The sequence below is a fragment of the Aspergillus viridinutans genome (assembly GCF_018404265.1).
Source record: "Aspergillus viridinutans IFM 47045 DNA, scaffold_4, whole genome shotgun sequence".
NCBI lineage: Eukaryota > Fungi > Ascomycota > Eurotiomycetes > Eurotiales > Aspergillaceae > Aspergillus > Aspergillus viridinutans.
This window is the reverse complement of record NW_025091220.1, coordinates 2,743,020-2,759,019: the sequence shown is the minus strand read 5'-3', so window position 1 is coordinate 2,759,019 and position 16,000 is coordinate 2,743,020. Positions and strand designations below refer to the sequence as shown.

Genomic DNA, 16,000 nt, shown 5'->3' with positions numbered 1-16,000 from the left:
TAGGAATGCAACAATGCAGAACATCCCACCAACTCCGCGTCCCTTGATAAGAATGCGGTGCGACGTGAGGATGCTGCTTTTTCGATTCCAACCTGACTCTGTATCTGGCAGACAGTCAGTTTCTGTCCTTCTTTCGTAGGCTACGCCTATGTTGTAAATTATTTTTTACTGTCATTCTTTATGTGATATATCCAAACTTCAGTCGCTCATTATGACTCGTCTATCATCGTTCCTTCTTTCTAGCATCCCCATGGCTTTGGCCGTGACCAATTCCACATCTCTAGACTATGATGTTCTGCAATACGTCGATCCACTCATAGGAAGTGCCAACGGAGGTATGTTCTCGAGATAGAGTTTTGACTGGTGCAGACGATCGTTCCCTGACAGATTTTAATAGGCAATGTCTTTGCTGGTGCATCGCTTCCCTATGGCATGGCCAAAGCTGTAGCCGACACGGATTCCCCGAGCAACCAAGGAGGATTCACACTCGATGGCAGCGATATAACAGGGTTTTCAAGCTTGCACGATTCAGGCACTGGAGGAAGCCCCTCCCTCGGAAACTTTCCATTGTTCGCTTATGTCAAATGCGAAAATGACGATGTCAATGGTTGCGTTTATCCGAAGAAACAACGCAAGACCGGCTATCATGCGGACTCTGTCAAAGCTTCTCCTGGATACTTTGGGCTGACCATGAACTCCGGCATCAAAGTCGACATGACTGTCTCCCATCATACGTCTCTGATTCGTTTCCAATTTCCCACCGACAGTGCATCGAGCCCGCTCATCCTTCTAGATCTCACAGACCTGTCTGATTCCAGGCAGGACAACGGAACAGTTTCCGTCGACGCTTCTACCGGACGCATGACGGGCCATGCGCGTTTTCTGCCCAGCTTCGGAAGTGGATCATACGTGCCTTACTTCTGTGTTGACTTTCAGAGCAGCTCTGCCGTTCGCGATAACGGGATATTTGTCAATTCACGCGCAAGCACGGACGTGAAAGATCTGAAGATATCTCGGAGTATCAATGGATACCCTCTTCCTGTGAGCCCACTGGAGTTCTGATTCAGCAGAATCCCTTTTTAACAGAATGCAGGGAGGTGCCTTTGTCCGGTTTGATGCTGCTTCGGCTATTACCGTGCAGGCCCGAGTGGGTTTGAGCTTCATCAGCAGTGAGCGGGCATGCTCGAATGCTGAATCTGAGATTCCGAATTTCGATTTTGAAGCCACACGCTCAAAGGCTACGGAGGCGTGGCGGGACAAGCTCGCCCCTATTCGTGTGTCCAGAAAAGGCGTCAATGATTCTCTTCTTACCAACTTTTACAGTGGCGTCTACCGTACAATGATCAATCCGCAGGATTACACTGGGGAAAACCCACTCTGGGACAGCAATGAGCCGTACTTTGACTCTTTTTACTGGTAGGTTCGGGCCAATTCCCAACGCGACTCTCCTAACGTTTGCTAGTTTGTGGGATTCTTTCCGGTCTCAGCTGCCCTTTCTGACCATATTCGACCCTGCGTCGCTGACACGGATGGTCCGCTCGCTTATTGATACTCAAAAGCATCTGGGCTGGCTTCCGGATTGCCGCATGTCTCTTTGCAAAGGTATTATCCACATGCCAACGGTTAGATTGGCGTCGACGAACTGACCAGCTGCAGGGTACACTCAAGGAGGCTCCAACGCCGACGTCGTTCTCGCCGATGCATACACCAAAGGTATTTCTGATGGCATTGACTGGGAAGCCGGTTATGCAGCCGTTCAGAAAGATGCTGAGGTAGAACCGTACGACTGGTCAAACGAAGGCCGAGGTGGGCTGAACAGCTGGAAATCGCTGAACTACATTCCCGTCGAGGACTTTGATTACGTCGGCTTTGGAACTATGACCCGCAGCATTTCCCGCACTCTTGAGTATTCCTATAATGATTTCACCATCTCGCAAATGGCGCGTGGCATGAACAAAACAGAGGATGCAGAAAAGTATGAGAGGACTTCGGGTTACTGGAGAAATCTGTTCCGTGAAGATCAGACTTCGTTCATCAATGGTGCCGATACTGGATTCAAGGGGTTCTTCCAGCCCCGATATCTGAATGGCACTTGGGGGTTTCAGGTTGGTCTCCCTTTACTATTCCTCGTGAAATTCGCCGATTGACATGAATGCAGGATCCTCTGGCATGTTCAAACATCGACAACAGCGGGAGATCATGCTCGCTCCAGAACAACGCAGCAGAGACATATGAGTCCAGCATCTGGGAATACCAATTGTAAGAATTATCGTCATTTCGGCTCTTTAGGCTGATAACTGACAAGACCCCAGCTTCGTTCCTCACGATATGGCCGCTCTCGTTGCCCTTCTCGGAGGGCCGGCCCAATACGTCCGACGACTCGACTATCTCCACGATCAAGGAATCACCTACATCGGCAACGAGCCAGCTTTCCTAACCGTCTTCCAGTACCACTATGCCGGCCGGCCCGCCAAATCAGCCTCTCGCGTGCATTTCTACATCCCCAAATACTTCAACCCAACACCTGCAGGCCTCCCAGGCAACGACGACTCGGGCGCCATGGGCTCCTTCGTCGCCATGTCAATGATGGGCTTGTTCCCCAACCCCGGACAAAGCGTGTACCTGATCACAGCGCCGTTCTTTGAGGTCGTTCGCATCAAGTCGCCCTTGACGGGCCGCACGGCAACAGTCCGCGCGCAGAACTTCGACCCTACGTACCAGAATATCTACGTCCAGTCTGCCACGCTGAACGGCAAGCCGTACACAAAGAACTGGGTTGACCATGACTTTTTCACCGAGGGAAAGGAGCTGGTGCTTGTTCTGGGTCGGAACGAGAGTCGCTGGGGAACAGCCGAGGAGGACCTGCCGCCTTCCTTGTCGACTAGGGGAGGGGCCTCTTCCTCGGGCCTCAGGCAGAGAATGGTTGATTTCGACTCCACTCCTCTCCGATTCAGCGAGTATGGCCACGCAAGGCGAAGAGGTCACTCTTTTCCGTTTGCCTACCGGCACCATGCTTTTGGCAAGGAATTCACCCATGCTTAGTAGTTTGAAAGTGGACAAACCAGTGTGAATTTCGCTTCCAGATGTGACTAGCCCTTGTTGAATCATGGACGATCGTTATGGACGATCGTTATATAATACCGTCATGTTGAAAATGGACACAAACTGAAAATCTAACTGCAACCGTAACTATTTACATAAGAGCATCATAAAAGAAAAGAGAATGAGCCACTTAAGCCTTGGGCCGGTAGAACTTGCTCTCCACCCAAGGCATACCCGTAACCGTCGCCTTGCGGAGCTTATTCCGCACCATCACCCCGACCTCGGTCCCCTTCTTGTGCATGCCGTTCTTGATATAGCCCATGGCGATATTAGTACCTCCCAGCGACGGACTCGGCAGCCCCGAGGTAATAACGCCGATCTGCGGGTGCGAGTCATCATTCAGGTCGACGACGATGGCGCCCTCGCGCGCGGGACTGCCTTTCTCGACTGTGAAGCCGACGCGGCGCTGCGAGAGGGTCTTCGCGGGCGACGCGAGCTGCGGGAGGATGGCGGCGGCGCCGTTGAAGGTCGCCGTTGCGGGGTCGCGGCGGTCCTTGCCGACGATCCAGCCCAGGGACGCAGCGGGGGGTGTCTGTGCGGTGGAGATGTCGTTGCCGTAGAGGCACATGCCTGCCTCGAGACGGAGGGAGTCACGGGCTGCGAGGCCGGCCAGCCGCACTTGCTCCGGGTTGGCGAGGAGGAGCTCGGTGACCTGCGTTGGGAGGGAGGGGCAGCCAGCTGTGGGGATGGAGATCTCGAAGCCGTCCTCGCCGGTATAGCCGGTTCGGGAGATGAGGAGGGGCTGCGGGGTTGGAGTGCCGTCGGGCAGGGTGAGGTGTAGGGAGCGGCAGTTGCCGAAGTAGAGGGTGCTGAGATCGGTGTCGGCGGGGGAGGCCGCGCCGTGGGAGCTGATCAGGGGCTGCAGGACGGAGGCGGCGAGCGGGCCCTGCAGGGCGACGAGGGCCCGGTCGTCGAGGATCTCCCATTTGATGCTGTCCGCACCGTGGGTCTGCCTGTACGCCTCGATCTCGGCCTGCAGGAAGGCCAGGTCCTCGGTACGGCGGCCGGCGTTGGTGACGAAATAGAACGCGTCGCCGTGGAGGCGGGTAATGACGGTGTCGTCGACAATGCCGCCGGTGCCTTCTTCAAGCAGGCAGGAGAGTGTGGAGGAGTTAGGCTTGAGCTTGTCCAGAGACGAGGGAGTGACCTTCATTAGCAGCTCCATGGCCCCGGGGCCGCTAAGATGGTGTTGAACCCTAGCCAAGGTTAGAATCAGCTTGTCTTTGGAGCGTCAATCATCTCTAATATGGAGAACACTTACATATGGCTCACGTCGAACAAACTAGCCTTTTCTCTGGTCCAGTGGTGGCTCTCGACGTGACTGAGATCTGAATACTGCAGAGGCATAGAGTACCCCGCAAAGGGCACCATCTTCGCTCCCCGGGCAATGTGCAAATCATACAATTGAGTCTTCTTGACCGGTCCAGAGGCAGTGGACGAGGCATAACGCCGTGTGCCCCCATTTTGGGAGTTGACCAAAGGCCCAGCAGTAAATCGGGAAGCTATGCCAGCGGCCGAAGAGCCGCCATGGAGCGCAGATGGGAGCTGCTGCTGGAGGATGTTGGAGCCATTGGCCGCAACGCGGGCGGACTGAGAGACGTATCTTGCGCCCAGGAGGTTCACACCTCGTCGTAAAGGTCGTAGAGCTGACATGATGGGTGACTGACGTGTAGAAGAAAAGATATCTACAGAATCAAAAAGCTGAGCAGATAAAGAACGGTGGTGAAATTGCGGAGAGGAGCTGCGATAACGGAAAAGTCACGTGGCGATAGGATAATTCCGCGGACAATCGCTGCGACTCGGAATGATCTGGAGTTGTTGAAGATGAGATGCCTTGATCATTATGAAAGGAGAGAACCATATCTGCGAAGTTACAATATACGCATGTCTTAACAATCTACGTATCTTGGCGATCAAATGGGAAGTCTGACAAAATGGCCATCTTAGGCTCCATCGGAGCGAAATGGTATGGGAGCGAAATGGTGCCCACATTTGGCCGCGGGATTTATGGCTGCTAGATCCGCGGATCGAGATAAACTAAGCAGTCAAGCAGATTCAAATGAATATCGAACCAGGAATCCGCCGCGCGACGTTCAACAAGTGAAACACCATGAATAGCAACAAACAGTCAAAAGATGGCAGATCCTTTGAATCGTGCGGGCCCGAAGATCCAGCTTCGCGGTCTTCGTCTTTCTCGTAGTACGATCAAGGGAAGCCGAAAAATTAAACAAGAAAATAAGAAGAATAAGAGATCATAACCCATTATCGGCGCACGAAAATGGGCTTCCAACGGAACCTGTCCGATAGCTTATAATGACGCTCATAACGGCAGCCTGCATAGGGTCATGTTAGCGACACGCTCATGAAAATGATCGAGAGGAAGGCTTACATAGGTTCCGGGTCCCAAGAAGAACAGTCCCGTCAAGATCAGCCCGATGTTGACGATAAAGCCAACCCAGCCGCGGATACCGCGCTTCTTGTAGAAGCCCGGCCCGTGGTCGGCATGTCTCATCCGGAGATAGGCAACTCCCCAGAAGATGAACCCAAAGAACGAATCGAATAGGGAGCTCATGATGGAGAGCAGATCGGAAAAGAAGGGAATGACCTCGGCGATAATGAAGGCCATGATCCAAAGGACGGCAAGGATACCGGTCCAGGCGGCCCATCCGACGACCGTGTGATTGCCCTTGTGGCGCGTACCGTCGAAGAGACGGAAGAAGATGAAACGCGCCGAAACGGAGGCATATAGAACTCCGAGGAAGATCAAGGTAGGAACCATGAACGAGAAAGATATCTTCTTATAGATCTCGTTGCCGATGGAGCCGAACGCGGGCGCGGTCATATACTGATTTCCCGTGTAGTCATATACAATGGCGCCTACCAGGCTGAAGACGATGACCTCGGCAATTGTCACGGCTGTAACCGATTTCCAAAAGTCCTTGGGTTCCTTCATCTCAGCGATGAAACTGGGTAGTGTGATCTGGCCGATGAATGTGTAACTGATGTTTAAAAATGCATTGACACCAGAAACGAACGTGGTGCCCACCACTGGGATCGCGGTCACAGTTGGTTCACCCTGTGCGGCAGTGTAACCAGCTGGATGATCCTCAATGGCCGAGAAGATGACCGCCAGTATGACGGAGACAAAGGTGAAGATAGCCGACAGAGTGGCAGCCTTGGACAATCCGCTAAACGTCCGTGGCAGAGAGAACACCAGGGAAACTATGGCAGTCACCAATGACCAGATGATAGTGCACGCTCCATGGTTGGTCATCGTGTTGAGATATTTGGCCCCGACCAAGCAATGCAAGCCCTAAGACGATTTAGAACCTGCATAGGGCAGGGGATGTGGCAATGGGGAGATGAATACCTGAATGAAGGTGTTGTTCAACAAGAACATGACGGCAGTCATATACCAGGCAATCTTGGAATCCCAGAAGAGGTACTGACCGATGTCGCAGACATCACGGACTTCAGGATGGCGCAAGCAAAATCTCCTAATGGGCATCAGTACCAAAACCACGCGAAAATACGACAGTCAAGCATACCAAATAATCAGGGACGTATACAGCACAATCGCTGCCACAACCACGGTCAGGATTAGACCTGGAACGAGGCCCAGGACGGAATACGACCAAGGAAACGACATGATGGCCAGACAGATATACTCGGAAAAGAGCAAGGCGGCGGTCTATACACCAACACGAGGTTAACACTCTGCGCCGTCCAAATGGCTCATTCGGTCGCGATTACCTTTTGCCAGCTACATGTGCGATATTTGATGGAATTCTCCGCCTCAAGCTCAATCTGCCTACCGACATCGCCGTTCTCTGAATCAGACTGCACGGCATGGCCCTGACCCTCAAGATCCAATTGTTTCAATTTATCGGGTGAATCTCGGTTCTGATCGGACACGCTGGACGAGCGGTCGTCGTTCGGGGGCTTTTCTGAAGAGGTGAACCACGCCATTTCAACGTGCGGACGAACCGCAAATGGAAGCAGTCGGTAGTGTGAGCGAGAGAAGTGATGTTGTAGACCTTTGAATGCATGTACTGCGCCTCTTTAATTTGGGCGGGTCTATACAGGTATAGATGTTAGTATTGACCAAAACCAAATGAAAGCCCTGGTAAACCTAGCAGATATTCAGTGATACCACAACATACAAGAAATTCGAAGAATTGATCTTAGGATATTCAGGCGAAAGACGAGATAAGAATTGAACACTGAATAGCAGACCAAAAAGTTCACTTGGCGCACTGTCAGCAGTTGATACGATTACCCAGCGATAAGACGAGGGAAGACTAAGGTACCTTAAGACAAGATGTGAGAAGAATCAGCCAAGAGAAAAGGCAAAATCTTGAGTCAACAAGTAAAGTCAAAGATGAAGAGCAGAGAGAAAAAGAAAAATCATATAGAAGGATGATCCATGATCAAGTAAGATTGCGATCACAATTTAATGAATGCTATTGACTAAATTAATAATGCCATGGATTATCCCAACTCTTATGAACCGGCTAATAGACTAGGTCCTAACCACTGCGTAATTTAAGGTACAGTCTGGAGGCAGACCGACGCAATGCGGACTGCAAAACCGACAAGAGCAGACCCATAGGCCAGGTCGATGGTCACTCTTTAGGCTCTATGACGTGCTCAGCCAGGACTTTCTGGAACCATTCACTTGCAGCAATCAAGAGACCCATACTTAGATAATACTCTGTAGACTGTAGGTCAAGGCGGTGACAGTTACGAGAGATAGTGAGAAACGGCAGCCGCAATAGGCGTAGTACTTGACGTATGCGCTTTGAGGTCGAGGAGAGGTAATCATCATGTCGAACCTAATTGGGAAATGGACGGCAGGGAATAGATGTGGCGGAAAAGGTTCCTTGAAAAGGTCGAACCTTACAAGGTCCTGGCCAGCTGTATGGAGTATCTCACATCTGTCCCAAGACTCCCAAATCCCAACAGTTCATTCCCTTCATAATCGCTCCATACCTCCATCTAACACCAGACATTTATTCTGTAAATCATACAAAGATAGCAGAGATTTCCACCGAACAGTCCACATAACAGGCAAAAAGGCCGCGACTGCAAACAACCATGCATCACCAGGGGATGCCGCCATTGGCCCATGGTCCGGTGTAACCCTGCTCATACATCACCAATCAGCGCTGGTCCTGGACGTGGCGTGTGGGGCCGCCAGATCATGTCCCGCCCCGCACGCCGCATCTGGCAGTACCGGAGGGGGAAATTTCCACTCTCCACTCTTCACTCATTTTTGCCATATGGGAAGTGAAGGACACAATGAAATCTCTGATGGAGGATAAGCGCTAAGGTCTAGAGGACCATGGCGCAGAATTACTAGGCTGTGCTGGGGACTCACATTCCTGATTTTCTCAAGCTGACATAGGTGTTATGTCAGGGTGCACGTGACTTTAGTACTGTCCAGGAACGCTCCAAGAGCCGCAGAAATGAAGATCCTGGCCTAAATCCCTTGAAAGCCACGTGGTATAAGATAGACTTTTGTGGTATCTATATGCACATGTACATACATCTCCGTAAACCCATGCCTGAAAATCACATCCCCTCGTCCTCCCCGGCCAGCAAGGCTGCATAGTCGTCCGCCGATGCAAATGTTGGCAGGTGCTTGAGCTTGCGTCTCTTCTTCCGACCAGATGCCTCGTCCTCCTTGGGTAGCTCCACGCCTCCAAGCTCGATATCGGACGGAAGCTCCTCGTCGCTGCCGACGAATGCCTCCTCGTCCGATGCATCCATGTCGAAATCGTCTTCCTCGTCCAGGGCTTCCTCTTCCTCCATCTTCTTGCCCTTGGTCTTGCTCTTGGTAGGCGGCTCCTCAGTTTCAGACTCTGCGCCGGCATCGAGATCTTCCATCTCTTCGTCGGACTCGTCGTTGAAGATGACTCCACCATCACTCTCAGCAGCCTCCTCGTCCTCGTCCTGATCATACGCGGATTCGAGATCATCCAGATCGAGATCGTCGTCGCTATCACCAGCATCCTCCAAGTCAGGCCGTGACTTGACAAGAGCTTCCCAGATCTCCGATTCAGCATCGCTAAGTCCTTCTGCGTCCTCTTCACCACGCGCCCCGGCGTCCTTGGCCTTCTTCTTCTGGGCCTTGTCCTTGCTCTTCCCGACTCGGCTGAAGTATTCATGGAAGAAAACATCTTCTGCTGCCACATCCTCGGCCTTCTTCTTCCAGAACGCCTCAGAGTTGGCTGGCAGATCCTGGCTAGCTTTAGCGGTAGCCACCAGCCGGTCTTTCGCGTCGCCACCAGCGAGTGGTTGCATGATTGAGCCACCACGGGTGGTTGCGGACGCCTTGGGGGTTCGGTAGATGAAGCGGTCAAGGAAGTGTGTCAACGTGTGAATTGTCATGTCCGGCTTTCCGCTCATCGGGTGGTGGTCCAGAAGGTGGGCGGCGTTGACTGACACAGACGGATGGAAATGAGACAAGTACGGTAGCTATAATTTCTGTCAGCTTCGCTCCATCGGATGCCGAGGTGCCAGCAAGGCGAGGTCCATCTTACCAATTCCCACAGACAAGTCTTGTCAGCATTGCTATGTTCCGGATCCCGCTTGCGTGGATCGTATCGGTTTGAAGGCTTCTGTTGCTTATTTTCGGGAACTGCAGGTTGGGCTTGCTCCTCATCATCCTCATCAGGCACGTCTCTGAACACCTCTTCATCATCGCTTTCATTATCCTCTGGTTGATCAAACAAAGCCTGAACACCGGTGAAAGTCTTCTCCAGCTCGCGGATAAGATAAAAAACGCCGCAAATGAAAGCCGGCTGATGCAGGCCAAGGACTTGAACGATCCGCTTGACAAAGGCCTTGACCCGTCGGAGATTCAAATCGTTCTTCAAAGCCTTGAACAGCAGGTTGAGGTATAGGGACTGCTTCGAGGAAGTGGCAACTCGTGGGTCGAGGAGCGATTCATAAAGGGTTCGGTAGAAGCGATCAGCTCCCACTTGATGAGATGATGTGAGTTGTTGGATGAGCATCAGAGCTTGGATGCTAGTGTTGAAGTTGGAAGAGTGAGTGATACGGAAAAGGGTATCGATGTGTTTGGAAAGTCTGAGGACAGATTAGCTCAGCATCGGGTCACAGTAGACGATAGACATACCTGTCAGTATCCGAGCTCGTGAAAGGATAGGCTCGGTTAACACCCGTCAAGACTGCAGAAACCAGCTTGTCACGCATTTCTTCCTCCTGTGCTTGACTCTTTGCTGGATCATCTTTTCCTTTGCCCTTCTTACCCTTACCGAATTTGCCTTGATTCTTGTCTTTGCCATCCTTGACAGGCTTCAGAAGAGCAACAAAGAGCGCAAAGTATATATCCAAGAGCTGTAGGGCAACACTCTCCTCCTTCAAACTAAGAACGGTCTGGTTCAAGGTAATGATAGCGTAGTACTTGGCGTGCTGGCTCTGGCCCGGCCGGAAGAGGACCTCTTCAACCGCCTTGATGATGGTGGGTTTCATCAAAGGATGAGCTTGCTCAAGTTGCAAAAGCAGATAGGAAGCTCTCGAGGCGATTTTCCTGGCCTTGTCGCCGAGTTTGTTGACCAACAACCGTAACAGGTTTGCTTCCTGCTCCGACTTTTCCTTCAGCAGCTCATAGACATAACTCACAGCTCTGGAGCGCGAAAACTCAATCTCGTCATTGCACCACACTTCTAAGATCTTCAGAACCTCAAAGTATTGATCCTTCAGGAAGTGTTCATACGCCCACATGATGAGATGGCTGTTTTGTAAACCTCCAGGAAGAGGGTCGCCTTCCGACCATCTGCTTCCAGCTCCTTGGAATGCCGCCATGAGGGCTGGCTGGTTTCCAAACGTCTTCAATCTCCGATCAATGGGAAGCAATGTACCCTGAGCAAACATATCCTTCAGCGATCTCAGAACTTCCACCGCTTGGGCTCGACTGCGCTTCTTGCCCAGACTAATCAAATTCTCAAGCTGCTTGGTGTTGTGCACTGGCGACTCTTGCACAGCGAGCGTCAAAGCTGAAATCTTGTCGCTGAGGGTACCGGTCGACATGATGGTGGTGTAGAATTTGTGAGAGGAAGAGGAAGATGCTTGTTGCGCCTCCGAGTACATCTTAGTCTCCTTCTCAAGGAGTGAGATGGCATAATTGTGAACGCGTTCCACCAATTGACGGGGCAAAGCCTTCACTTGTTTCGTGATTGATGCAATTGGAGGGAGAGCCGTCGCATACCAATCAGACCTGGGAGGGATGGTCTATCCACTTGCTTAGTACTTATCTTTTGAGAGATAGGACTCGGATATACTCACTAGTTTCGAGAACTCTTTGGGGAAGATATTCTCGGGCCCTGGCTCTTTGACCTTCTCCTTCTTGGGAGGCTCGGTTTTTCTGGCAACTGGTGCCGAAGAGGCTTCCTCCTCTTCTTCTGACTGATCCCCGTCCTCGCTCTGCTGAACGTCGTCTTCCTCCTCTTGTTCCTCCTCCTCGTCCACTCCTTCCGAGTCAGATGCGCCAGCCACTTCGTTCTCGTCTTCAATGTCATCGGGCACAACTTGACCAGCAGCAGCTAGCATTGCGGATAATTCCTTTCTGAGCGAATCCTCGTCAGACTTGTTCTTCGACTTCTTCTGTGTCTCTGATGCGACTTCCACTTCAGACTCGGATTCCACGCCCGCCAGCAGATCAAAGTCTTCTTCGGTACCACCAAGTGCCAGAATTTCCTGGCGCAAAGTGTCATCCTGGTTTCCGCCGGCCTTCTTCTCTTCCCTGGCGATCACTTCTCCGTTGCGGTCACGTTTCTTTCCTTTGTTGCTCTTGTCGCTCTTGACTTCACGCCTCGGTTCAGACTTCGGTGCAGCTTCCTTCTCCTTCTTCGGGGTAGCTTTGTCCACATTCTGGTTCTTTTTGTTCTTCGACTTGTGTTGTTTGCCAGCCCGCTCGTCCTTCAACTTTTGTTCGATTTTCTGTCGCAGACCAGCAAATGCACCCTCCTCAAGCTGGGGAAGAGATTCCCCAGCAAACTTGGAATCAACCACTGGAACTGCATTTGCTCCGGAGGAGCTCTTTCCTTTGCCCTTGGCCATTGAAGCGTCGTGAAATGGCCAGACAGACAAAACGCTCGTGGTTGACTTCGATCACCAACTTTTTTTTTTCTGCCGCCCGAAGACGAAACTTGCTGCGGAGATGCTGTTGGCCGCCGGAGAATAGTTTTGCGGTCCCCGAGATGCCGGACGCTTGGACCATGCTTATGGAGTATTGTCTTCAGTATCAGTTGCAAATATGGAAGAATTACATGATAATATGATTGTATAATGTTGCATTGACTCTTATTGTTTTCACTCATATATTCGATTTATTGACATTAATTCTTTGTCAATTCATGATTTCTGGGGTTCGCCCGATCCCGGGCCGCTTTTCGAGGACATGTCGAGCATACTTGGGGACGATTCGATTAAGTAGAGCTCAGAAATGCGCGTTTCACGTATTATTCCCAGGATCTGGTCAGTTGTTGCTCAAGTACTGAAATATCATAGGCGGATGGTAGAAATCGTGTCACCAATTTCTGGATTCCGACGGGAGGCATCTCAAAAAAGCCTTCCTTAGGCGAAAAAGGTATAGTAGTCTTATACTGGCCTTTCCAAGAACAAAGGTCATTGACTTGGATCAGAGGATGCAAACGAACTCTTGATCCGAGGAGGCTTCCTCCGACAGGTAAGCTGCCTTATGTCGGGATGCTGGAGCCCGCTCTCTGACTGTTATGATAGGCCTACTCGGGAATATTTCATATGTTACCGCTCGGATTGCGGGTGCAGGAAAAGCTAGAGCGTCTTATTGATAAGCATATGCGATCGGTTGGTGTGTAAGGATTGTTTGCTTTGCGAAAATCTCTTTCATTGACTTGGTTCTTAGGTGCCTCGAAGGTATCTCTATCGTCTATATCTTCTCAAGAGCTCTGGGAACAGTCAGGTCGTCTGAAAGAAGGTTCAGAGGTGAATTTCGTCCACCTTTACTGGGTATTTCACACTAACTCAAGCATACAGGTCTTCAGATTTCTGGACCGGAAAGAGTCTCGTTTCCTTCTTGCCCCTACTCATGAAGAGGAGATTACTACGTTAGTGGGAAGCCTCACAAAGTCCTATAGAGACCTCCCTTTACGCGTCTATCAAATTTGTAAGTGAAATAGTGACCTCTTCATAAACATCCTTGGCTGATGCAGTTACCATGTAGCAAGGAAGTATAGAGATGAACCACGACCAAGACAAGGCCTGCTTCGCGGGCGTGAGTTCCTTATGAAGGATCTCTACACGTTCGATTACAGCGTTGAAGAAGCCTTGAAGACGTACAACTTAGTGAAAGCGGCTTACAAAAACCTTTTTGATGAGTTGAAGATACCTTACCTAGTCGCTGCCGCAGACTCAGGAAATATGGGCGGGAGCCTGAGCCATGAATTCCACTTTCCCAGCTCAAAAGGCGAAGACACAGTGATCAGCTGCTCAAATTGCGACCATGTCTACAACGACGAACTCGCAGATGGAAAGGCTCATAACATTGAGGGGACTCAAAACACCGGTGCTGAGCAAGTATCAGGCTTCGACACGGGGGCAGCTACAACTGGAGAGAACCCAACCGTCTCAGTTGACTTATGGATGGCGATATCAAGAGACAGAAAGACTCTCTTGCGGGGGTGGTACCCCAAGTTCTCCATGCGCGAAGCAAACCAAGAACCCGTGGAACGCGAAGTCAACTCCCATGCAGTCAAATCTATAGCCACCGCAGCCGGGGTTGACATCGACCTTAGCGTAGAGAATCCGCTTGAACAGTGGGTCTCACAGGTCAAGGCTGACAAGAAATCTGGTATCTCCAAATCCTCTGAGCGTCCACAGGTGCTGGATCTGTACGACGCTCAGGTAAGAGTATACAAGCGCCCACCACTAAGTGACCTTCTGGAGAAGGTCAACCGCACCGCGGACGAGATTGATTACTCCATGCTCGATCTCTTCCCTGGCACAAATCGAGCGCTGAACCTCGTTAAAGTACAAGATGGCGACAAATGTACCAAATGCGCAAAAGGTTCATTGAAGACTCACACCGCTGTCGAACTCGGTCACACCTTCCACCTTGGCACCCGGTACAGCGAAGTGCTCCAGGCAACCGTCATGGTCGATCGATCGCTATCCAAGGGCTCTCAATTCAAAGACCAGCTGGTGCCCATGCAGATGGGCTGTCATGGAATCGGCGTCTCACGCATGATCAGCGCCGTGGCTGACAATCTCGCTGATCCAAAGGGCCTCAATTGGCCCCGAGCAATGGCACCTTACGAAGTCGTAGTCGTTCCCGGGAAGGGACTGGAGACGGAGGCAGAGAAGGTGTACGATTCTCTCGTCTCGAATCACTCCTCTCCCGTCGACGCTATCCTGGATGACCGCGACAAACCGATGGGATGGAAACTCGGGGATGCGGACTTGATCGGATACCCCGTGATCATCGTGGTCGGAAAAGGATGGAAGAAGGCGCAGACGCTCGAGGTACAATGCCGTCGCTTGGACAATCTACGCGAAGACGTGCCGTTGGATCAGCTGCCGTCCTTCGTGCAGTCCCTACTAGAGCGACTATGAGCATGGCTAGGCGACCTGTACCCATCCAGTCTGCAACTCTGCACGCAGAACCATGTCCTTATATTGTAAAATGAATGTACAATAGCATTTCAATCAATACCCTAATCTCAATATTCTGCGATTATAGCTGGTCCGATAAATGAGCGGTGCGTGGTGGTACCCACATACTAGTAAAATCGTCCATGCGGCCACTATCTCCACGCGCCGCGGTCAACCATCCGAAAAAAGCACCCATCTGGTCCCATCAATCAATCAATCAATCAATCGAAGCAGACCTCTCCAGCTCGGTCACCTCAACTAAACCAGCACAGTGCACCGGGCCATCTCCTGCTTCCGACCAGAAGCCACGGCTTCCTCCCTTTTCTGCTCGAAAAAGACCACTTACCAACCATCACCACCACCAAAATGCCACCTCCAAATACCCCCGCATCCGACTCGTCAAGCTCAGGCGGAGCTCCCCCGGGCGCCGGTAAGCTCTCTCCTCCCTCGCATGTGCCATTATTGGACGTATTCCATACTGCACGTTCCAATCGAAGAGTAGGAAATCTAAAAGAAGCGTCCACAGTGAACATTGCATCTCTCTCCGTGCCTCAACTCCGCGCCCTCCAAACCCGCCTCACCTCGGAGCTTGAGCACCTGACCTCCTCGCACCAGAAACTGCGCGCCGCACAATCCAGATTCCGTGATTGCGTGCGGTCCATCAATGATGGGGTCGTGGGGTCGGAGAAGAAGGGAACAGCTGAGAAGGATGATATACTGGTTCCTCTGACGAGCTCTCTGTATGTGAGGGGTAAGCTCGCGGATCGAGAGAAGGTGCTTGTTGATGTTGGGACGGGCTTTTATGTTGAGAAGGTTTGTTGAGTATTCCTGCAAGATCACATGTTTGAGGGCTAAGTTTGTCTTCCTCGAACAGACGGCACCGAAGGCCATTGAGTTCTACGAAGAAAAGGTCAAGGGTTTGGAAACCAATTGTGTCGAGCTAGAGAAGATTGTACAGACTAAGAGTGCTCAACTGAGACTATTTGAAGATGGTAAGTATTAATGCCTTCTACGCGGACTTGTTCGATAACTAACTGGCTATTCTAGCTCTGAGACAGAAGATGCTAAGCGGCGAAGCTGTCCCATCTTCAACCGCAGCTGCAGGTGCAGGCTAATTCCATCGCAAAACTTTTGTGACAAGAAAGGGCGCTTATGGTACAGTCTCCAGAATAAAATCAGTTACCATCCTTAGGATTATATGATACCTGGTGGAAATCCATATGGATAAGAGATGACAGGACCT

General features: G+C 51.3%; 6 protein-coding genes across 6 annotated transcripts; 3 read left to right on the top strand and 3 right to left on the bottom strand.

Moving 5' to 3' along the window:
• Positions 1-211: 211 nt before the first annotated feature.
• Positions 212-3,042, top strand: Aspvir_006908 (glycoside hydrolase family 92 protein; the record flags this gene model as incomplete). Its single annotated transcript, XM_043270097.1, has 7 exons — positions 212-335; positions 398-1,041; positions 1,094-1,416; positions 1,463-1,602; positions 1,657-2,105; positions 2,159-2,259; positions 2,313-3,042. 7 exons carry the CDS (start codon positions 212-214, stop codon positions 3,040-3,042), a joined length of 2,511 nt encoding a protein of 836 aa, XP_043126032.1.
• A 190-nt stretch (positions 3,043-3,232) lies between these two features.
• Aspvir_006907 (glycine decarboxylase subunit T) lies at positions 3,233-4,755 on the bottom strand (the record flags this gene model as incomplete). The annotated part of the gene is made up of 2 exons (XM_043270096.1): positions 3,233-4,298; positions 4,364-4,755. The coding sequence occupies 2 exons, from the start codon at positions 4,753-4,755 to the stop codon at positions 3,233-3,235; spliced, it is 1,458 nt and encodes a 485-aa protein (XP_043126031.1).
• A 599-nt stretch (positions 4,756-5,354) lies between these two features.
• Aspvir_006906 (putative neutral amino acid permease) lies at positions 5,355-7,071 on the bottom strand (the record flags this gene model as incomplete). The annotated part of the gene is made up of 5 exons (XM_043270095.1): positions 5,355-5,435; positions 5,492-6,415; positions 6,473-6,599; positions 6,651-6,793; positions 6,856-7,071. 5 exons carry the CDS (start codon positions 7,069-7,071, stop codon positions 5,355-5,357), a joined length of 1,491 nt encoding a protein of 496 aa, XP_043126030.1.
• Positions 7,072-8,676: 1,605 nt separating this feature from the next.
• Aspvir_006905 (RNA-binding ribosome biosynthesis protein MAK21) lies at positions 8,677-12,186 on the bottom strand (the record flags this gene model as incomplete). The annotated part of the gene is made up of 4 exons (XM_043270094.1): positions 8,677-9,582; positions 9,648-10,194; positions 10,244-11,358; positions 11,413-12,186. The coding sequence occupies 4 exons, from the start codon at positions 12,184-12,186 to the stop codon at positions 8,677-8,679; spliced, it is 3,342 nt and encodes a 1,113-aa protein (XP_043126029.1).
• A 296-nt stretch (positions 12,187-12,482) lies between these two features.
• Positions 12,483-14,718, top strand: Aspvir_006904 (putative proline--tRNA ligase AIM10; the record flags this gene model as incomplete). Its single annotated transcript, XM_043270093.1, has 7 exons — positions 12,483-12,584; positions 12,637-12,715; positions 12,771-12,814; positions 12,868-12,958; positions 13,013-13,092; positions 13,144-13,273; positions 13,331-14,718. 7 exons carry the CDS (start codon positions 12,483-12,485, stop codon positions 14,716-14,718), a joined length of 1,914 nt encoding a protein of 637 aa, XP_043126028.1.
• Positions 14,719-15,123: 405 nt separating this feature from the next.
• Aspvir_006903 (prefoldin subunit 5) lies at positions 15,124-15,872 on the top strand (the record flags this gene model as incomplete). The annotated part of the gene is made up of 4 exons (XM_043270092.1): positions 15,124-15,187; positions 15,284-15,570; positions 15,632-15,749; positions 15,805-15,872. 4 exons carry the CDS (start codon positions 15,124-15,126, stop codon positions 15,870-15,872), a joined length of 537 nt encoding a protein of 178 aa, XP_043126027.1.
• Positions 15,873-16,000: the final 128 nt, after the last annotated feature.